Source organism: Megalops cyprinoides, chromosome 8 (assembly GCF_013368585.1).
Source record: "Megalops cyprinoides isolate fMegCyp1 chromosome 8, fMegCyp1.pri, whole genome shotgun sequence".
NCBI classification, from domain to species: Eukaryota; Metazoa; Chordata; class Actinopteri; order Elopiformes; family Megalopidae; genus Megalops; species Megalops cyprinoides.
Window position 1 is genome coordinate 9,584,453 of NC_050590.1, and position 23,848 is coordinate 9,608,300.

General features: G+C 39.8%; 2 protein-coding genes across 4 annotated transcripts in view; one reads left to right on the forward strand and one right to left on the reverse strand.

Annotated features, from left to right (window-relative positions):
- Positions 1 to 2,375: 2,375 nt before the first annotated feature.
- Positions 2,376 to 7,746, forward strand: isl2a (ISL LIM homeobox 2a). Of its 2 annotated transcripts, none has more exons than XM_036535732.1 (6): positions 2,376 to 2,433; positions 2,965 to 3,154; positions 3,677 to 3,960; positions 5,659 to 5,945; positions 6,736 to 6,903; positions 7,630 to 7,746. In XM_036535732.1, the coding sequence occupies exons 1-6, from the start codon at positions 2,376 to 2,378 to the stop codon at positions 7,744 to 7,746; spliced, it is 1,104 nt and encodes a 367-aa protein (XP_036391625.1). The 2 variants fall into 2 exon arrangements, with proteins under 2 accessions (XP_036391625.1, XP_036391626.1); XM_036535733.1 differs by having other exon boundaries at positions 3,677 to 3,939.
- Positions 7,747 to 13,206: 5,460 nt separating this feature from the next.
- The window catches only part of scaper (S-phase cyclin A-associated protein in the ER), a 97,549-nt gene continuing 86,907 nt past the window's right edge, over positions 13,207 to 23,848 (reverse strand). For both annotated transcript variants that reach the window (XM_036534965.1, XM_036534964.1), the window contains 4 exons: positions 23,600 to 23,749; positions 16,119 to 16,310; positions 14,279 to 14,330; positions 13,207 to 13,931 (listed from right to left, as the gene is read on the reverse strand). In XM_036534965.1, coding sequence (XP_036390858.1) covers positions 13,828 to 13,931; positions 14,279 to 14,330; positions 16,119 to 16,310; positions 23,600 to 23,749 — 498 coding nt within the window. In that variant the 3' untranslated portion in view covers positions 13,207 to 13,827. The remainder of the gene's footprint in view (positions 13,932 to 14,278; positions 14,331 to 16,118; positions 16,311 to 23,599; positions 23,750 to 23,848) is intronic.

A 23,848-nucleotide genomic window follows, 5' to 3' on the forward strand; every position in this document is an offset into this window, starting at 1 on the left:
CACCAAGGAAGGATTCCTTCCGAGAGTGGTTTCAATTACTTTATTATGAGAATTGACCAACAGCCAATTCCAGAAAACGACATACACTAATTCTAATTGTAACTTTAAATTATTTGTGTCTCGGGTGAAGGTTAATGTCAGAGGTGAGGTTCGACGCAGGGTCAGTCTTTGACAGAAGTTCACGTGAACACAAAGGTCGCTCCATACACCGACAAAAAGAATCAGTTAACAGTATAACGATTTTTATGCATTTAATCTCAAAATTGAATGTTGTTATTATTGTTGCAAACGATCTTTCTCTGTGTCTCTCAGAAATAATAAATGAGTCTATATAGTTTGTCTATAGCATTAAGGTCAAAATCTGAAATATATCGAAATCTTGAGTGTTCCAAGATCGTTTTACAAATGCGTCAACGGGAATTTTTGGTCCATCGGCTTCGTTCCCATCACGATATTAACAAACTTGAAACGAAGTCTTTCAAACGAAAACACTTGTCTTTATGTTGTTTTTTTATGAAAAGCAATATAAATGCAGATATTTCTGAATGTAGGTATATATTGTTGAGCATGCCATTTTGTCTCCTTTTTAAACTGACAAATTCTGTTATATTAGTTTGTTTTTACAGTATACCACCACATTTTCACAACTTAGAGAGTATTTACAGTGTTTCAAATGAAAAATTATATACCGAAATATTATGGCGGAAAAGATTAACTCAGCTCTTCATCAGTGAAACGTTGTCATCCGAGTCATTAATTTTGTTGATTTTGCATTTTATTATTAACAATTCAAGAGCTTTTCCACAATGCAATACAGTGGGCTACTGCGAGGACATCGAACTGGTGTACAATACTACTAGAAAACGTACTGATAATTGCGTTGATCAGTACCGTCGCCTACAGCATGAGAAAGTAAACGGGAGGAGGGGTAGGCTGCAACTTGTGAGGTTTATTGTTTGAGACGTAGCTTACATTCATTCTTGGAAATGATGCTTTTGATTTAATTTACTTCGCAGCTGTTCAATATACATCTTGACCGTAAAGGTATCGTGTATTAAAAATCACCAGGGCACAACTGCAGAAACCCATGGTAGGTTGGACAGGTAAATGTGTTATTTGAGGAAATAGATGTTGGTGCAAACAGAAGAAATTCGCCATCGATTATGGGCTCAGGTCACACAAGGCAAACAAAATCGTCTTATCTTGCCTAAAATGAGTGCAATTACTTTTGTGCTTTTTTCTCTCATAAAATGAAGGTCGTTGAAACATGGGATGTAGACCTTGGCGGTGCTGCGGGAGCTGCATATTCGCTTTTCAAAACGCCTTTTACAATGGAACTAAATTTTATAACACATTTAATCAGATTATTTAACTGAGTATTGACTGCTTTAATTACTATATATGAACAGCGCATAACAGTGGAATAGTGCAGGCCGAATGATACATTTTGTAAAGTTAATGGTTAAATATGGTGATTTCGATTTCAGTATTTCAATTTTTGTTCGCCAACTGAATCTCCACCGTTGCTTGAACAATGTAATAAATCGATTAGATGGACGGATCAAGCAAAGAGCGCTCACACCTTATCGTAGTAATACCTTTGTTCCAGTAGAGGGCCCTCTTTTCGAACGCAAACGCCAGGAAATCAAAACTGGTATTGTCATCTAATATAGCATTCGAATATTCAATCAGCTGTGATTTGTTTAAAGCATTATAAAAATGTTGAACATATATTTGTCGGACCTTGCAATACCATGTGTGTATATAATAAGAAACATCCATGCACAAACTCCTACAAACAAAAATTCTGCTAAGGAAATTCCCAGTTGGAAATATAACACAATTTCTAACACATACCTAAAATAATTCAATTTTGGTAAAAATATTCTACATGGTATGTGGCAAATAAAAACTAATGATAAGTAAGTGTATGATAGCCGTAAATACTTGGTGTTTCTTTCAGCTTCTTATACAGAAATGCCATTATGATAAGTGTTTTACGTTGTTTAATTTGTCTGATTTCGTAAAATTATTAAGTAGTTATTTCAAAAGCAGCTATTACAATTTTTTTTTGTTATTGAACATATACATTGTGCATGGACTGTCTTTTCAAAAGTTGTAGCTCATGAGTGCACAAAGTATATTTAATCCATTGTCTTCTCCTCACCAATCACTTCGCACAGGTCGCCTATTGCCTCTTTTTGACGTGTCTGGGTTCCAAGTTTGCATGTGACGTCACGCTGCGTGTGGGACACTGCAGCCTCTTCTCCTTGCTGCACTCCGAGAACAGAGAAGTTATTAGCCAGGCGACGGACTGGGCAGGCAGCTTCCAGCTTCCTTTCTGCATCTATCACACTCTCCGTCATCCGTCCTGTATGGTGGATATTATTTTCAGCTCTTCTTTCTTGGGTGATATGGGGGATCATTCCAAAAGTAAGTCATATGATTTATTTCTCAATCATGTTTTATTTTCATAAACTCCCATTTCATGGTTTACTGTCATTGATTGGGCTGCGCATGCAAACGATGTCAGGCTTCTGTGTTTTAAATCAGAAACCAAACGTTTCCCTTTAATACTCCCGATGCAAAGTCTTTTTTATGTAATTTCTGTTTATTTTTTCCTCTGAAGACGGTGCAACTTGTTGAGTTAGAAAAATCACATTAAACATTTTAAAATTTGCATCGTGATGGAAATGGAACATTCTTACTGACAGTTTCGAAACTATGCAAAATAAAATTCTTCGTCCTGCACTAGTATGTAAACAGTTTAGTCGCACCAGTCGAGGTTAGATATTGTTGCCAACATGGTAAAATTTGCATGTCAGTTTTGTTACTCTGGAAAAAGTGATAGCGAAACAATGATACATTAGTGCGTGTTGTGTATAAATGCGAATACAATTCGCAGGTATGAGTAACGGTGCTCGATGCACTTTGAGATAGTGACAACCAATGCACTTTCCACAGAGAAGTCCGGAATCGCAATGTGTGTAGGCTGTGGAAGTCAGATTCTTGACCAGTATATACTACGAGTTTCCCCGGATTTGGAGTGGCACGCAGCCTGTTTGAAGTGCGCGGAATGCAGTCAGTACCTGGATGAAACGTGCACTTGCTTCGTCCGGGATGGCAAGACGTATTGCAAAAGAGATTATGTAAGGTAGGAGTTTTGTTTTAAAGAATGTGTTAGCACACTGTGTATTAACAGTACACAAATACAAGATAGTTACAGTGAAATGCCCTTGCTATTTTACCACAAATTTGTGTATAAAATTCCATGACAAGAGCATAATTAGTTTCTGTATGATTTTGATATTATTACAAACCATTTTCATTGTTTGTCTTACATTCAACTGATTTCTTTTTCCTGAAAGAAGGAAAAATTAAGCCTACGAAGTCAAACAGCATTCAATATTATCATTTTCAGAATATGCGCTTTTTATATGTTTTAAGCAGATAACATATGCCCTTTTTCGTTTTACACAATACAATTCTCTATTTTATTCTAAAAAGATAACATAATAATAATAATAATTATTATTATTATTATTATTATAAAGAAAGGGTGAGTGACATAGAGTAATATGACACTAGTTTTATCCCTGTTAGTCATGTGGTCTTTTATTTTATAATCAGATCAATGATTCAGTCAATTTTAAACTCATTCCTGTCTTCTTCACAGATTGTTTGGGATAAAATGCGCAAAATGTAACCTCGGCTTCAGCAGCAGCGATCTCGTGATGAGAGCTCGAGAAAACGTGTACCACATCGAATGTTTCCGGTGCTCGGTGTGCAGCAGGCAACTTTTGCCTGGGGATGAGTTCTCTCTGCGGGAGGAAGAGCTGCTGTGTCGGGCTGATCACAGCTTGCTAATGGAGAGAGGCTCCGCGGGAAGTCCTATCAGCCCCGGACACATTCACTCCAGTCGGTCACTCCACATGGCAGGTCAGTCAAACCACTGTTTTCGTCTCGAAATTGACAGGACCGATTTAGCAACAATAACAATAATTCATGATTATAAAATTCTATTCCTCATATTACTGGAAATGCGGTTCTACAATAGTTCAAAAAATTCCTCATCGTCAGGGAACAAAACTAACTAAAATAATCATCGTCAGAAAAAAAGAAAAAAAAAACAGTTGTGCGTAAAATGTATGAAGTCTGCGTATTTTTGTTAACTTATTTACACATTTTTAACTTAAAAACAATGGATTAACTTGTGTCTAATTTAATGATCAAAACATTATGGTATTATGATGGAATAATGGAATGTCTGCCAGGGTCATTGATGTTGTTTAAAATGCCTTTTAATGCGTTTTCATTCCATATCTTATTCATGAGAGTGTATTGCTAATGTAAAACTCTATTATTAAGAGACGTTCAGATGTGTATTTCTGAACGTTGCCTTTATCCTGATCTGTGAATACACCAATATCACAGAATCGTTGCGAGCATTAAAAACAAACATACGAGGCGTTTTTTGAAATTCACTCCTGGAGTGTAGCCTTGAATCTGCACGACGTAATCTTGAACGAAATATAGTTTCTTTCCAACCGTTTTCTATGCCTATTGGGACCAATGGAAAATGATACACATTCAAGAAATTTACAGAAGGGAAATTTAAATGGCTTAACTGGAATGCTGTTTCAACCGAACCTGTTTGGCGATTTAAATAATTTCATATGATGAATACAGAACTTCGTTCTGTGTCCAGCTGCAGGCCACTCTAGTGTAAGCAAAACTAGACCCAAATTTGAAGATTCATATTGTGTGTTTCAAGTCATGCAGTACGGGGGTTTTGTACCGGAATAGTATTTCTGTTTCTAATTATTCTGTTATAAACGCATATCATGGAATAAATAATATTAAGGTTTGATACCACGTAACACACTCGTCCTGAGATTAAATCGTCAACCTGCAGGAATGGTCCTGAGGCTCTGGAGTTTAAACAGGAATGTGTTTATCTGAGAGGGAAACACGTGTGTATATAGTGCTCCACAGTTGTACATATGGACAGTATTTCTTGAAAATAAAAAAATATCAGCTTTGATTGAATATGTAGTCGACTTGGACTTGGAATGTTCTTTGAGGGTTGAACTTTTTATGTTTTTTTTTGGTTTTTTTTTTTGTAAAGGAATTGGTTTGGTAGTGCTGTTGACCTGTATACCTCGACATATCAACTTGAACACATTCTGTTATTATTTTTTAAAGGAACTGTAGCACATTCTGTTTGTATATATGGGCCAGAATGAGTAAAGGAACTGGTCTGAATAAACCTAATGATATTCTTGGAATGTTTACATCACTGTCCCATTATCGGAAAGGTTCGAGTCATGTTTTGATCGTGTTAAAATTAATTTCAAAATGAATTACGAAGTACTTCCTCCTGGGATGTTACTGCTAATGTTGTTGATAATGATGACAATGAGTAAAAAGTGATCATTATTTTTCTGCAAAATAATCAACGTACATTTGTCTCTGAAGCTAAAAGTGAACCATAAGGTATGAAATGGCTGAAATTTTTAAATAATATCTTACATTCTCACTGACTCTAAAATGGAAGACCTGCTCGTAAACTTCTACCTCTCGGTAGGAAGTAATACATGTTCCCTTCGTTGAAAAAGCCTATATTTAAACATAAAGGTGTTGTTTTTATTTCTTCAGCCGACCCAGTATCCGTGAGACAACCACCACACCGAAACCACGTCCACAAGCAATCCGAGAAGACTACTCGCGTGCGGACGGTGCTCAACGAGAAACAGCTTCACACTCTCCGGACCTGCTACAACGCTAATCCGAGACCGGACGCACTAATGAAGGAACAACTAGTGGAAATGACCGGTCTCAGCCCGAGGGTCATACGAGTTTGGTTCCAGAACAAACGCTGTAAAGACAAGAAGAGGTCTATTCTTATGAAGCAACTTCAACAACAGCAACACAGTGATAAAACTGTAAGCATTTTTGTAAGTTAATTCCCGCCACCATTCAGGTGAAAGTAATACATTTTATTGTTCAATGTATTATTATCTCTGTTATATGCTATGGATTATGCTACAATCCTTTTTGTAACATGGGTCTGCAGGACACTTTCAGGGGCACTGTTGCACGGATACAAGAGCATGATTGGTATTAGTGACATAGTTTGCAGTCCAAAAAATAAAACTGCACTTCTGGATTTCGTTTTGCCTCGCTGTTTGAGGCACGGTTATAAGTACTCTTAAAGCAGTTTTGCCGTAACATTTATTGTTTATTCCATCCTGAAATTCAACACAAAACTGGCTAGATAGGTGAGAAAATGTAACGCGACCTTACTTTCGTAATTGGAAATTAAGCCAGGCGATTTATTTACGCAGTCATGCCTAAAGGGTGTTTTCTCTGTGGATGACCAATGAGGGAACACGCTCTATAGACTCTTAATCAGTGGCAAAAGGCATGCTACGCTATGTACCTCAGAAAAGGTGTGTGTGTGTGTGTGTGTGTGTGTGTGTGTGTGTGTGTGTGTGTGAGAGAGAGAGAGAGAGAGAGAGATAGAGAGAGAATTTGTGATACATTTGATTGATTATAATGATTTTTCCATGTTTTTTTCGTAACTCCTACGACTAAGTAAATTATTGTGGTTGTACTATGGTTGTATTATTGACTGAGAAAATTGCACATTAATTAAAAATAATGCTGTGTTTACATTCTAACATGCTAGTTTTTGTTGTTTAGCCAACTGTTTTTTTTTTCTTTCTTTTTCAGAATCTCCAGGGACTCACGGGTACGCCTCTTGTAGCAGGCAGTCCAATTCGACATGAAAACGCTGTTCAAGGTAACCCAGTTGAGGTGCAAACTTACCAACCGCCTTGGAAAGCCTTAAGCGAATTCGCGTTGCAGAGTGATCTGGAGCAGCCTGCCTTTCAGCAGCTGGTAAGGGGTAGGGGTTGGGGGCATCTTGATATATCAATATGTTTACAAACACACTAGGAAAGAAAATCCTCCCTAAATTTGAAATCCAGAAAAACCGAGTGGATGTTTCCCAATGCTGTATCGGCGTATTATTATTACAGGGGGTAAATATCCACTCCAACGGACAGCATTGCATTAATTTCAGTTATACCGTGCTTTCAAAATAAATGATAAATGGGTAAACGTAAAATCAATATCTTCCAAGATCGTCCTTCAGATTCTTAATGGGACTGTGGTCAAGTCTCAGAAGGCCATCATTCTCCAGTAATACTGTTGTCAATGTCTCTCAGTCCTCTCCCCCTCCACTCTTGCACTGAGTCTGTAACATGTCTACTGTCATGCTTCGGTGCGTTGATGTCCCATGCGTACGCTAAAATAGTATGTCACTGGACCAGTATGCGGCTTGAACACAAGTTTTGGCACTATTGCTGGATTACAATTAGAGAGGGCTTGAATGGCTTGGATGGCCATTTGTGTAAATAATGCCTCTCTCGTTATTTAAGGATTTTAGAGTTATTATATATATATATATATATATATATATATATATATATATATATATATATATATATATATATATATATATATATATATAACACATGTTGTGTCTGCAATTACGATTTGAGCCAGTTTGCCATACATCGATGGTTGTTTTCAAGCGGCATGACATTTTACCTTTATTTGTAGGTGTCTTTTTCGGAATCAGGCTCCTTGGGTAATTCCTCGGGCAGCGACGTGACTTCTCTATCGTCCCAGCTCCCAGACACTCCAAACAGCATGGTACCGAGTCCCGTCGAGACGTGAGACCAGACAATACTGTCAGACCCTGGACAAGCATGCTCCCGACAACCTGCATGAGACCAGACCAGACAAGCTTACCACAACGTCGAAGGAAGGACTTTTTTTTCAAAAAAGGATTCGACATGCTGCTGAGTTTGTGGACCCCCACCCCCCAGCAACACACGCAAAAGATGCTTTCTCAATAGTTTACTGTACATCTCAGCTTCGAGAGGATCTGCGACCAGCAAGTGCCAGTACCATGACGTCACCACGTGAATCAAACGGGGGAAATGGCTGCGTGATGGATATACAAATTTTACTGAAACTTACCAGGAGCCACTGACTCTTCTGTGTCGAGCGTTATGAACCTTTTTTTTCATTCATGGTGATCAATGTGTTGTTGTTTCTTCAACATGTGATTTTTTCAGATTTTGTTACTGAGTCCAGAGACCCCGTTTGTCGTAATGCGCATGATTTCCGGAGATGATATGAAACAGACTCTTGTTGTAAAATATTTTATCTTAATGGACGGAGGACAGATTGTTTGAGCCTCTCGAACAGAAGTAAGTTATTGTTATTTATTGTCAAAACAACAGTTCATACAGGGATTGATAACTGATCTTAATAAAATCATCTTAAATGCCGATTTTATGTCTCAGAAAGTTTGTATGGGAGCCTTACCTTGTAATATAAAACTCAAATCACAAGCAGAAAAGGCCTACGGTTTGCGTTTCATATACAAATTGACCAGTGTTAAATATATTAAATTAATTGGAGATTAATTCAAAATTGTTAGCTGATCATCACACACGTTGCTAACAGAAGTAATCCAGACATCCAAATTCGCTCATCTTAAAATGACGGCCCGAATTTAGAGAACTGAAAACCATATAGGCTACGTCTTTAAAAACTAGGCCTGCTGGTCTTACATCTAACATAGGTATTTACCAGCTGTATTCTTTTCCATTCATTTCCATCTTACTGAAGACAAGACTCAGTGACACTTAATATAAATACTTATTTATCTCTGGGGTCTCGGTCTTTATTAATGTTTTACATTCAAAAGAAAATGGAGGACCTCGTGTAGCCTCACAAAGTCTTTTTCCAGTCAATTTAAATATGATCAATTACAAACATGTAATTTCATTAAAACTGTGAGAATCATGAACAGAGTTAATGACTCAATAATTACATCATCTGTAACAGGAAATGATGTCGGTCTCTGAATTGATACATAATCCGTTGTGAGATTGTAATATTAGGTTTTAGCCAATTTCATTCTTATTAACATGATACTAGAATAAAAATAGTCTATCTATAATTGCAAACAAAGTAAAAAGGCCTAATTTCTGTAGCCTCAGTCTTAAAGTGATATTGAGGTTTTAGGTGATATTCTACGTCGTCTGAAACATGCACATTAATGCAAATTGCATAAATGGTTTTTAACATTATAAAACAGTGATTGGTTGTTTCATTACGGTTTGGCTGCAGATGCATAAACATTAATTTTATCCAAATTACATGCTAAGCTGCCAGCCTGAGACTGTTTCCAATTATGTCAAGCACAGAAAACCGTAACGAAATTAAACGTGTCAAATCCTATTTTGAATATTATTGACCCTTAACATGCTGGTAACTATTTTAAGAATGACTGCGAGAGGTCAAAAGGGGAGGGGGTTTACTGACTTTTCAGTCTTTTGGCCCGGATTTCTGATGTGATCAATCCAGTTTCACTTGTTAAGTCACAAGTCTAGACGCAGGGCAGGGATCGGCGGCGTCTTATCTGTCCTTGGCATCACCTGCAAACGATACATTGACTGAAGCCACAACAAACCTACCTCTTTGGTTAACAGGAGGCGGAGTGGAAGCGTAGTCCAGCTCAGAAGCCCACTCTGGCGTGTCCTCGGTTTATTTTTGTTCCAGACTGGGAATCGCCGCTGGACACGAGATGCCCAGGTCAGGTGTTCTGGACATTTCAGACCTCGACAATTTGTCCCCGAGGATGCCTTTTGATGGCAGGAAATAACTCAGTTACCTGAAAACTGCACCCTAGTCGCATTGCTAGCACAAGGGGCATTGATGGAAACCGACGGTGGGCTTTCATTTAACAATGGAATGAGTTTATTGTCCCATATGCAAAGCTGTAACAATCTTGGGTTAGCAGTTAAAACCTTTACTTAACACTGATAGAAAGCCGGACCAATTAATAACACAAGTCGCAAACTCTGCTGAGAAGTCCGTCGTTTCAGTGCCTATGCCTGACAAAGTGCTTATGCACAAATTATTGGCTCTCTGTCAATGTTCCCAGCTTAGTTCAGACTTCTGTCCTCAGTCAATTCTTACAACAAAAATGGATTTTCTTAATGAGCAGAGCATAACATAGTTTTCCCTTTCAGTTGTCCCGTCCTTGCCATGCATATTTCTGATAATCTTATAGGTTGGTAATAGAGTGCTTTCTTTCCCAAGTCAAACTCGTAAGTAAGCATGTTAAAAAATTAATGATTGGCCATAATTTAAGTATCTGAGGAATTTTTAAGGAACCGAGAGTGTGAGATAAGAATTTTAGTTTCATTAATAACAGCGAAGTAAATAATTACTCAAGTCAAGTGTCCAGGTAGCAGCTGAGGAGTAGGCCTATATCACCTGCATTTCCAGCAATTTGCTATTTTGTTGGTGTGATTTCGCCGTACAAATCCTGTGAAAAGCACGTATTCTTCCATTCCAGGATACAAACCCACAAAGCAGTAATAGGCCTCACGGTAAAATAACTGGGAGTAAGGAAAATTTGAGCCTATCCTTTAATATTGGCTGGTCAGCTGTTAATTCTCCCCATTACTTAAACGGTAGTTTTCATGTCTTTCAGGTCTTTCCATAGCATATATGAAAGGCTCATCTTTCTTGTTAGTCTTTAAGCTCTCGACAAAAAGCAAATAGCTTCTTTATTAAATATAATGGGCATTACTTAAATGTCCTCTTGAAGTGAACTGAAGGGTTTATTCAATTCAACTGCAACGGGCATGGCGCATCTGAAAAAATAAAAGCCATTTTAAATTTTGGGTTTGAGTTATGTTGTTTTATTTAAGTTCGAAATTTTTAACGATATTGAAAAAATGTCTTAAATTTGACGTTGCTTTATAAGTGCTCCAATGATTGCTTTTAGCGTTGAGTCAAAATGGAAATAGGCTCAGAAGCCATCTGAAGATAAATTATGATTTAACAGAATCATCCGCGAAAAAGTGACATCATGCTTTTAGTCAGACTTTTATAAACCGAAAGGGGGAAATGTCGTGCAGCAATATGACCAACACATAATGTAGTCTTGTTAAAGTAGGCTACTGGTATTGCAGAAGTGCCATGTCAGATAAACGCTCGCATTGCGACAAATGAACAAACCAGGCCCCATGCCTGGGTGTAAGCGCAACTGTGCAGGGACCTAAATATCAACTGCATGAAGACAGACGTCTATCAGATATTAAAGTAATGTATTAACAAGAATTTCGTGATGTTCTTGTTGTTTTCCAGTCGATGACTGCATATGGTTTCTAACGACCATACCACATCGGACATCAACAACAGCCTAAATATCGGGGATATTTAAAAATATAGTATAAAAACGTATTCGAAGAAATGCATTTTCTTCGAATGCATCAGTACAGATGAAAACGTAGTTTGTGTACACATAAAATACATCAGTAATGCCTGACCCCAGAACTTAAAATAGGCAGCGCCAGTCATGGCATGGACATTATTTTAGGCAAAACGCTTAACTAGCCTATGCGCACACTTAAACTATGACCAGTTTTATCAGTGGACCAAGTCAATGAATCATCTTCTAGGAAAAAAGAAAAACTATACACCGATTAGCGTGTAAAATTATCTGCTACCCAGAATTTAATGATTCAATCCTTATTTTTACTGCAAAATATTAGAAATATCAAATGCATCGTCTCTACATCCATCATAGACGCCTACTCGACACCAAAACATGTTTTCAAAAACCAAGAAAGGTATAATAAACGCGACATAAGAACCAATATCTCATATATTTTAACTTTTGGAACTCTTCTTGATCAGGCCTACAATTAACATGCCATTTTGGGTGAGATAATGACACGCCCTTTCCAGAGTTCGTTGATTTTCAGTGTCGTTTTAATCTTCTAAGACATTGTTCTCGTTGGAGGTGCTCTGTACAGAAATTTACTATAAAATAACGATTAACCGATGGCAATTAAACAATAACCAATGTATATACGCTGCGCCGTGTATTTACGTACACTGACTAAAAACATTTGAGGTTTCCCAACATTTGACTAATATCTGATAATGTCAGACTTATCTCCGCCTTTTCTCAGCATTATCAATTGGGTGTATCTATGCTTGTCATTAACCAGAACGAAAAACAAACAATGTTGATCCTCGACTCTCGAGAGAGCGGCCGCGCAAGCTACCCCAGGAGGCCGAATGAAAATAGATGGAGTAATCCACAAGAAACGCTCTTCGGCAATTCCCTATAAAAAATAATAAATGGTGAAACCCAGAACGGATTGCATTTCCTGTGCTTCCCTCACTGATGCCTCAACTCACAATGTTTGAAAAATACTTTCAAACATTCAAAACAGATTCAAAACAGATATTTGTCACAGAAATTTTACTCTGAATACGCCAAGTCCAGATTTTAAAACAAACTGTGATTGTTTAAAAAAAGCATGCATCAGAAAATTGTAACATACCTAAAACTAAAATAAATGTGTCAGACATTTAGAGCAGCATGAAAAGAGGTAAGCTATTTAAGAATAAAAAATACAGGTTTTAAGTTCTGGCACACTGCAAAATCAAACTTTTTGGGAACAAATTCCAGTATTGTTTCTTGGAAAAATGTCTGGACTCAAGTTGAGAAGTGAGTGAATGACCTGCTTGCTCATATCACCTCCAAAGAGCTGACGTCAGACACACATATAATAACTGCATGGGCCAGGGCACCTATAGGGTTGTGCAACCATGGAACCACTGGTCTTATAAGCGAATGGACCACACCCAAAATGCAGCATTGTCAAAAACATGTTATAATGTACTCTGAGCCTCCAGGGTGATGAGAAAGTGTGAAATGAGTCAGTGTCTGCTTTTCTATGATTTTAATTCACTCACATAATGTATGTCAACTAAAAGAGCAGGAGAGACTGAGGTCCAAATCTCTTATGAGAATGAATAACACCAGCTGATTTTGCTTAAGAAGCACAGGGGATCCTGAAGTTTTGACTCCTGCAAACACTGTAGGAGTTGCTATGGTTGCCAAGCTCCAAACTCACAAACATAGCAGATAAAAGCTGATCATGAATATCATCTGTAGAGCATCCTCTTCTTTAAATCAATATTACACAGATACAATTAGGGAAAATCTCAAATGAGAACCATTTGTTGATACCTAAATGAATACAAAAGAAAACCATTTATGAATAAGTAATGATAAATACTTTATTACGGGTCATACATAGGTAAATTATTAAATAAATTATGTTCTTCTGCAGTGCTTAACAGCTTAGGCCCAAAACAAGGCATCAAAAATAATATACATATCTTAGAAATGGCTCAAAAAAAATCTATGTACAGGACATACAGATAATGAAAATTACAGACATGAGTACTAACATCATGGTATAACAACTGTAAACTCAGAAACAATCCCCAGGCTTATCACAAAAAAAGGCTGGGTAATGAAATAAATGTAAAAACAAGAAGTGATACACACTCTAGTTACTTGGAATTTTTGCAGACTGGTTTAAGAGTGCTTCCAATTTCCATTGATTCTTCAAAACCACATTCCTTCACCAACATCTGCAATGCACTGTATATAAAAATAGCCTCAAAACTAACTATAATCAGCTTGATCAACAATGGGGATCAACAAGTTGTTGTTGGTGAATGGAGACTGTCATTTACTTCAGCTGCAGTGGCAATAAACAGACCTGGTCGTGAAACCCGACTTCAGTCTTAACTGTGAGGGCGGAAAGTGAAAAGATATTTATACTGTTCCGTTTTGCATTGTTTTTCAATGAGTATTTGCTCCCACTAATGCTGTTTAGAAGAGACAAATGCCCTGAAACTGTGTCAATCGTCCTGCTTCTTGAGGAAAAACTGCAGGGCTGCGTCCCACTGTTCCCGGGGGAAACGGTTTGACAGCTCGAGGTAGTCCAGAGACTGCAACACTTTTTCTGCAGGAGAGAAATAAGAGAGAAGGGGAAAACAGATAAAAAATGCAGTGAAGAGGTGGACCAAAAAGGGCCACAGAGCCCTGTTCCTTGCATCAAAGTTATACCTGAATTTCACTCCAGGAAAAGGATAGCCCTTATACACAATAAATCTACCCAAATGATAAAAGCAAAACACTTTTTTTTTGCCTTTAATGAAAAGATAACTGACCTACTGTGATATTTGAACATCTTTACTACCGTTAGTTTTCAAATCCCAGAGACTGCATATGATTCAAGTGCAAAAGCATCGTGGGGGGGGGGGGGGGGGGGCAGTTACGCGGCGAACAATTGCTGGAGCTGAAACTCACCTTCTTGCTGGGCCGTTCTGCTTTCTGTCTGGCTGGAACTTTGAGCAAAGTCCTACAGGTAAAAAAAAGGGTTCTTTCAGTGCTGTACTTGGCAGGAAAGGATAAATGTTTGCGGAGCAACGAGTGGAAGCTAGTAAGCATTCTGCTAAATCAATACAGTTGCATCCTGCATCTTTATTTCAATTAACCAGCAAACCAAACAAAATGCCTGCAGCCAAACAAATTTTTTTCCACAAAAGAGAAAAAGAGGACTGCCACTCTGTTCGTCACTGTCAGTTATGTTGCTATCTGATCCCACAGTTCAAACAGACAAGAACAGCCTCACAACCAGATTACTTCATTAACGTTTGGGAACAAAAACCCGCTTCTTGAGAGCATCTCAGAAACAACTGGTGATCCCTATGTACTCTAAGCCCTCTTCATCATTTTCATAGAGATAGTTGCATTTTTGTTACTGCAAATACAGTTTTACACAATACATTACTATAGCCTTCTAAACTCCAATGTTTATTTGCCGTGATGGTCTCATTATCAGTTATGTTTGTCAAATTCAAAAGATGACGGTTTGTTTTCTAATGTCCCTTTCAAGCTCTTCAAAACAGGCAAACTGAAACAGATTTATCTTTGTTTAGTAATGGCTGAGTTACCAGAGACAACAATTTAATCACGTCTAATCTTAAATTACACAGATAATGAAAGGGCAGTGTCAGTGTCACTTTAAGCATGGTGGAGAAATTGCCTTTCATTGATTTGTGGGACGCAGAGCTGCTTTTATACGAAACTGACACCAGGAGTACAGGTCTAAATATTGTCATTCAATGAGAAGTGTGGGCAAAACTAGCTGTTTTTTAAATACAGTACAGTTTGATCCAAAAATTTTCTATTATATACAATACTCCTTTGTTAAGTTTTTGTTAGGCTGGTATTAAAAAAAAAAAAAAACATTGGAGAGAATTTTGTCTTGCTCTGAAGGAATGCACATGATGCTGGAAAAAAGACCTTTTGTTTCCGGACTCCTTACAGGATAAATGATTGGACAAGAGAAACAGAACAGCGGACCATACATCTTTTGGTTGTTTGAAGGAAATGACATCCGTGTCTCCATTTTAGAGTAAAACTAATCTTAAAATAAATAATCTAGGTAGCAGGGCAGTGAGAGGGGAGATTGTCAGCAAAGATGAAGTAGGAAACCTGTTTACTGGGGGCTCAAGCAGTGGCAGGTAAATTTAGTAGAAATGACAGAGTTGGCTATTCATAATACCGTCCCCTCTAACAGTGGGAAACAGCAAGACAAAACCGGGCAGCAGAGGAGAAAAAGACTAACCAAAAGACCCTGCAGCAGAAACACCGCACTGCGCTAGTGTCTTTCCAAAATTTATTTAGAGGTTACATTAAAGAAAAGAAAAAAAAACTGAAAATGAAATGTCCCAAAATGAGATAATTTTTCAAGCTCGTTGGCCAGGAGGAGACTTCGACACCCAGGAACCGCGAAGGATAAATCATTTGAAAATTAATACATAAAACCAGAAAATACAAAGTTACTTTCCCTACTTAAGACAAATTTCACAGTGGCTTTGGAGAGCTGTAAGAAGTGTGGCACCTCAGCAGGCAAGAAGGGCAGAATGGGGGTGGTGGGGGGGTTCCTGATATTGATAACTGATTGATAACTGTATCAATGTGGACCTTCTTACCTTTAAGATGGAACATCACCTCTATCAATGTGGACCCTATTTGTCTGAAGGTGGAATGCACCTGTAAGAATATGCACCTCTATACCTTCATGAAGGTGGACTGCTACCTGTATTAAACTGGACTTCATTTCTTTGAAGGTGTAGCGTACCTGTATGAACGTGGCCAGCAGCACACAGCTCATCTCCTGCTGCAGGATGACCTTGTTCTGGGGGTTGTTGTGACAGGCGGAGATAAGTGTGGGGAAGAGCACTCGGATGAGGCGTGGATGGCTGAAGTACTGGAAAGGCAGCTGACACAGTTTCTGCAGCACGCTGGGCTGGCGGCCAGACTGCACGATCACCTGGAACACACACAGAGCGCATTCGCTCAGTCCCACTGCCTGCTGTGTCAGGGCGTCATAAATTACACTGCTCTGCCCCCCCCCCCCCCCAACGTAAATTCACCTCAAAAACAACACACAAACACCACGTTTCAAAAGGAGAAATAAACGTCAAAGCCGCCTACACAACAATTACATGCTATAAAACACAGTGACTGGCTAATTAAGCCTTTCTGTTTTTCCTTGTCACTAGAAGCTTAAACTGCTACTATGAAGTTATGAAATGGAATAATGTCAGCACAACAGCCCAAAAACAGCCCAAAAACAAAGCACGCACATGAAATTATTCTGTTACTGCTATCGGATGTGCAAAAGTCCACTGTAACTTGACAAGGTCTTGACACACAACACACACACGTCCCACGGAAATATTCGAGCAGATTGAACAGTTTAACTCTCCATAACTTCTGTGTGCAGTCCAGTGTCAGAGGATTCTGCGAATACCGGCCTGGGAGATGAGTGCGAGAGAGAAGGGAGCTGGCCCGACTTGCGCCATGGCACTGACATTGTAAGAGATGCAGCAATGCCAATAATGGAATTCCTGCTGGGATGACATCCTGCTCTCCCGTTCACCCGGCCCTTTCAACCGCACCATCACATCCAGCTAACCAGCATTAAAATCAAATCACTCCCGGTCTAGTTTGATTAGAGGGTAGAGGTTTGTGAAACCGGGGGCGGGGTGACTGACGTTTGCCCCTGTGTTGGCTTTTCCTCTTCCCCCGGAGCCCGGGGCAGGCCGCGGCCAGTTTGGGAGGGACCGGGAAAGCCCTGGGGGTCATGACAGTAAATTGTAGCTGGGAAAACACAGCTTTGCAGGTACAGAGCTCAGCCCACAAACTGAAACCAGAAGAGCAGGGTGAGGCTCCGCGACCACAATGACATAAATTACCCGGATTTACAAGATTTTTAAAACACTTTTAACAATACTCTTTCAGGGCATTCTCTGTTTAATAACGCACTTTACGGGTTTAAGAGCACGATAAACAAAGCCATAATTCACGTTTTTTATCATTTCAAGGTGAGGCCCCTCTGGACTCTGTTCTACAGCAGCGTTCAAAGGATTCTCAGATGACGCCGTATCAAATTAAGGTTGGTTTTAAGATGTTTTGGTGAACTGTTAAAACAAACCACTGATCAGTCTTTTTTTTTTCCCTCTCCTCCTCTGGGAGGAAAGGTCTGCTACAGCTGATCCTCCAGGAATGAAGCTCATTATTTAAGGCCGTTCACAGTTAGCACGCAGAGCTTACTGCTGCGTTCACAGTATGTTGATGATACGTTAACATGACTCGGTTCTCACTTGTCACAATTAATGATATCCTCAAAGGAATGCAGGACACCCTGGATCTGCCAGTTCATCAGATCCTCATCCCACGGCATGAATCAGACCGGGGTCTGTTTGTTCTCAAAAGGTGAGCTTGGTCATTGTTGGCGCTGGGGCAGAGAGGTTAAGATGTGTTTAAAGAGGAAGATTACATTTTGGGTGCATGATGCTGCACAGTGTACTCGATCGCGGAAGGGCGTTTGAGGAGGAACTGGCAAGAGACTCGTTTCATAAATCCACAAAATGGGACCCAAAGAAAATGAATCCTTCAGCAGAACGTTAAACATTATAATCCGTAATAATATAGAATAGCGGTTTCCCAAGGGGGACCACAGGACTAGGTTGGATAAATGTAAGCATTCAGAAGTAGCAGGGCTTAAGACAACTGATGCGTCTGTTAGGTGGAGAGGCTTGGAACGCGCCTCATACTGCCTCGCAAATCACAGCCATCTCATAATCCTCCACCTTCCAGCACTGGGTCTTCAAACATCTAAACAAATTGTTCGTACTCAAGTGTGCGCAGCAGGGAGGACATAAAACAAGACTCTCTGGCAGAAAAAAAAAGACCAAGGTTGCCTTCAAAACCAACTTTTCCAGCTCCTACAAGGAAGAGAAAAATAACTTCCCTATGCTCGCAGTTCCAAGGAGGGTCTTGCAATGAACCAAGTCACTCCCCATGAATACAAGTATCTATTCAAGTGCTCGTGTAATAAAAACAATGACAAGGCATTTGAACCTATGAATCAGTCCTTGATCGCAACGAAACGGCTGCTTATATGCCCCCATGTCTGACAGTTGCACACAGCTGCTGTTTCAAACAGGGCAGTGCCTTTTCAGTGCTCTCTTACGCAACTCCCATGCTGCCCTCTGAGAACAAAAAAGCATGTGAATGTTGTGCTCCTAAATGAAAATGCAACAATGGAAAACCCACTTAACACCAGAAGTAAGGGGTACTTGGATGGCTAGATATTGAATTGTGCAAACCACGACCTATTTTAAAAACCGTCAGAAGAACGTGATGTTCAAGATATAAATATATATTACAATATATATGCATTACCGGGAAGAGTAGGAAAATGACACACACACACACACACACACACACACTCACACACACCTAACACAAGTCCAAATGGGCTGTATACATAAAAGCTGTAAAAAACTTTGAGCAGCACGGAGAAAGCACATTACAGTGTTCATTGCATGAGCAGATGTGATCAGGCTGGGAATCCTATGCACATGGTGCAGATTTTTACAGATTGATTATTTCTACAGCTGGATATATTTACTGAAGCACTTCTGGTATGGTACCTTGCCCAAGGGTGCGACAGCAGTGTGCCACTTGGGATTAGGACCTGGGACCCTCTGGTTACAAGTCAACTTTCCTAAACACTATGGCAGACATCTGGGGTAACAGGGTGCGGAATTTCTCGAACATATGACTGTTCCATGGGTGCTTGGCTGGATGTGCATTTACAGGACAGCCCTGTGACTGCACACTGCAGTGTCCCATCAGCCCCTTGTCTCAGAACCATTACGGAGCAGTTCCTGTTACGCTCAGTGTCTAGACGCTACCACTGACCAGGGAGATGGGGATGCGTCATCCTTCAAACAGAGCCACAAATCTGAATCCTGGCCCCCCAAATACAAAACAGATCCCCCTCTACTCTCTAAACATTTGTATTACCATAAAGTAGGAACAGTCAAGTAACTGATAAGACCAAGGGCAAACCACATCAGAGGAGGGTCTGAGGATGACGAGCGCCCTTGCTAAGGGAAGTTACTGCTGAAAGGACTTATCTTAACAGTTTCTACCACCCACTAAAGGGTCACAAGATTTCCCTGATCCCAAAACCTCTACAGATGATCAGACTGCAACTTGCACAACCATGTACACATTTACTGGAACACAAGAGGACAAAAAACACATTTTAAACAAGGGAAAATCTACCATGTCAATAGGACATGTTTGCTGGAGATGCCAGATCTCTGATTTATGATAATGTCCGGTAATGCCATCTTCGATCTGATTGCAGATAATTTGTCAAAAATATTCTTAAAAGGTGCATTATCTTGTCCCAAACTTGAATTAGGTTATTATCTTCCATTCAGTTCTGAAAGGTTTATAGATGGTAAACACAAGACAAAGTGCTTTTAAAGAGCCCATTCTCAGAAACCTGGGCTTGCCCTTGGAGGAGTCAATAAATCATCTATGGTAGGGCACCCACAATGAGGCACTCTGCTGCCAGTCACTTCCCATGCCGGTGTCTAACCACCTCCTAATGTCTCCTTTGATTCTTGCACACAGAGCTCAATCTATAATCTCTACAAAGAGTAACAAGTCACTGGACCTTGCTGGTCTGCACATGTCAAATTTGCCCTGTGGGCAATGAGTGCTTCATAATCTTGGCAGAGAGGGATTGTTGAAGGAAGTGTTCAGTGTCAGTTTAACAAGGATTAGAAGCCGTGTTGCTGGCCTTGGGCTGCAGGGTAGAAGACACGCCCTGGTGGAGAAGAGGTGGGGGGTCCAGGAGATTAGGACAGCGGAGTGTGTGTGTTGGGGGCTCAGCCATCCACTGTCTCCCAAATGTTGTGCTCACGCAGTTTGGTTTCTCTCATGAACAGGATTGCTGCCTGCTCCTACCTCGGTGCATTTTTTGTTCTTTTCTTTTTTATGTATTTGTTCGTGTGGGTGGTGGGGGGCATTTTTACTGGTTTCCTAAGGACCAACAGGACGATGCTTTAAAAAACACCACAGGCATGTATTTCTGCGTTCATGAAGAGCAATCGAGTGATCAAAGCTGTGAGAATTTCACTCAGCATGTCTCCTTCAGTCAAGCTCACACAGCTGCCTTAATTTTAAAATCAGTATACCACCTGAAATTCAGCAGCTTGTAACTCACCATTGAATACATTAACAAAGGCAGTAGGCAATGTCAAATTAGCATACTGAAATACTTTGACATGAAAAAAAGGGGATGGGTTGGGGAACAAATTCAGTAGCAGCAAATCAGGTACTTTAGAGGGACAGTCTAATGTTGCTGCAATAATTAGTCTAAGAAATACAATTACTTCCCTGTTAGACTACTTCCCTCTGGATGTCCACGATTACACTGTACAGGTACAAGCTCCCAGAGGGGGAATCATGCCCAACTGTTATTGTACAAATGACTGTGTTCAAGTCACCCTTGCAATGGCTTTTGTGCTATTGGGTGAATTATTGATACCCCTGGAGCACGGGGGCATATATCATTCCAGATAGTGGTTCCCCTTCAAAGTTCTCCTTTTTATGCTCTGCATTATTTCTTGTGCACACACATAAACAAAGCTGGGCCAGCCAGCCTTGAATCAGCGGCCTGTGTCATGGAGCTGGCCTCAGGTCAGCTCAGCTTTCTTCTGCCGCCACTGCTTACATTAGCATGTGAAAGGCTAAAGCTGTTCCAAATATTCCCTCTAAACATTTATCCTGTTTAAACCCCACATGGAAGAAAAAAAATTCCAGAAACTCAACACTGTTCAGGATCATCATTATTTTTTTTTTTTTTTTAGGAAAAAAAGTAAAAAAAAAAAAAAAATTAAAAGTAATCATAAAAAACATTTATACATGTTTATTTAATCTTTAAGTTATTTGATATATTACCACCTCACATTTAGATGTTTTTAAAAATCTAAAATTCAGCTCTGAAGACACATGTAGTGCATTTCCTTTTTTGCTTTTGGTATACACTCATCGAGAACTACAACAGAAAACTCTCGAATGTCGTAACTTTTGGCCTCTATTCTTTATTCAGGCTGCAGTGTCCTTATCTTTGGGTGAAGTATTTAAGGATGTAATAATATTTTCTAAGACTCTGAACTCAAACTGACATGAAAAGCACCACAGCAGATATGATTGAACAGAAATATTTTTTGTTCACAAAGAGGGATGAAAAGATACAAACATTTGATATAAACATCCTTGCATAATACACCTCATCCAAACAGACCACATGTCAGGAACACTGAGAAAGTTTGCTTACTTTTCAACAGCTCAGATATCTGCTGCTCCACAATGATGGAGAACATCTTGTCTTGTTGTGTCTTCAAAAATACTACAAATCAGCTGCTCTTTATTGGCCCTTTCTCTCACCTGCTAGCAGCATGTGCTGTTTTTGATAACAGCAGCTTATATTCAGCCAAGGTGGTAGTAACAATATAGCACATGTTTTAAGACTCTGCAGCAAGACTTATTTTAAATTAGCAAAGTGCATCAGGACTAAATGAATATGCAACAGCCTTTTATTCCCAGCTTGGTCGTTCTGCAAACTTTTCTATGCGCGAACAAAGCTGAATCATCTGTCATTCCCCTTTAATTTAATCATCAGCCCTCATTCAATTATCCAATATAATATGCAAATCAACCCAACAATGGCTAACACATGCTAATTATGTACATCAGAATAATTAAATTGGATAGGAGCAGGCGAGGGGAAGGGAACTATCATAAAAACAGGAGCAGATCCTTTAATTAAGACTACAAAAAAAAAAAAAATTAATTAGAATCTGTAATCTGCCCATAAATTGTTGAATGGCCCCTGTTCTCATGAGGACATTACTCCATGCGAAGATTTCCCTGAGCGCTCTGCCGCTGGCATCATGGGACTGGTTTCGCTTAACTGAAGAATGGCCAACTGTGGCACGTAGGGCGCCGGTGCCAAGGCGGCAGACCGCAGAGAGCCGCTCGTTTAATCCCCTCTGCTCCACACATCCAGGCTCTGCTACCTCCCAACAACAGGGACACAGGCCCGACACAAGCCGCCCGGCGGGCTGGAAACAATGGGTCACTTTGAGAGGCAGCCGACGAGCACGCTGCTGGGCCCGACCGAGGTGACAAAGCATCTGAAATATTCAAGAGGCACCTTTTGTTGCTTTTGTGTTTAGTGCTTGAAAAGAGAGAAGGGTACACCCGCTTTAATTAGTACATCGTCCCAGGCACTCGCATTCTCCCCGCCGCGGCAACAGTGTCCACAGAGAAAACTCGAGGATATCAACCAGTCGACCAGTGTTTTCAACATAAGTGTCATAACCACACCTTCATTTACAAAATGCAGGAACCTGGCTGCAGACAATAACTTATGTCAAAGGGAAGTCTGTGGCTGCCAGCGGCTGAAGGCAGTAACTTTGACTCTGCTGATTTAATTATTTTCAATTCTTTACGTAGCTACTACATTTTATATGTACTTAACATATGCCTAAATATGAAATAAAAAGATAAAGGATAAATGAAAATGTTATGAAATATGTCGAAACATGTCAAATTACAAATATTTCAATAATACATTGTCTACATACATTAAAGACTATTCAATTCACTGGTATTTTATCTTTTCAACCATGACGATGAAGCCCTTGAAATGGAGGTGTCCTTTTCATGAAGTAATAGTGGGCAGCAGTGTAGTATAGTGGTCAAGGAGCAGGACTCGTAACTGAAAGGCCTGCCTTACCCTTGGGCAAGGTACCCAGAATTGCCTCAGTAAATATCCAGCTGTATGAATGGGTAACATTGTAAAAAACTGTAACCAATATACGTTGCTCTGGAGAACAGCGTCTGCTAAATGCCAATAATACAATGCAATTTTGCCACTAGAGGCACTGGAGGGCTGAAGTGTAAGTAGTCATAGCCAATATGAACAGTCCCTGTTCGATTCTTGCTTAATTATAGCTGAGGTCTGAAAATATTTCTCTCATGCACTTGTGTACAAAAGGATTTCGTCTTCTTCACTTCACTTCGCTAGTTTTTACGGCAGCCTGGATGCCAATTGGGTGGATTACTGCAACCTACTATATCAGAGGGTAAGCTAGGACACCGCACTGTAAAACGTAGTCAAATCCCTCTGCTCAGGCCAGTGTCATTTAAAAGAGAGAGCATGTCCAGGCAGTGCAGGGTTACCTGGTTGTCCGGGTGATTGACGGTAAAGTAGCCCACGCAGACGATCACCTCGTGCAGGAGTTCCTCGCTGGAACGCAGGGAACAGTACCACAGCAGGGACCCCACAATGTAGCGGAAAGCCAGGGACAGGCCCTCAGCACCTAGGACCGACTGGACACCAACACAGACAAAGTCAGCTATTCTCTGTAGTCACAGCACAGCAAACACACCAACATCATCAAAGAACAAAGGACATTGAAAAGTAACAAA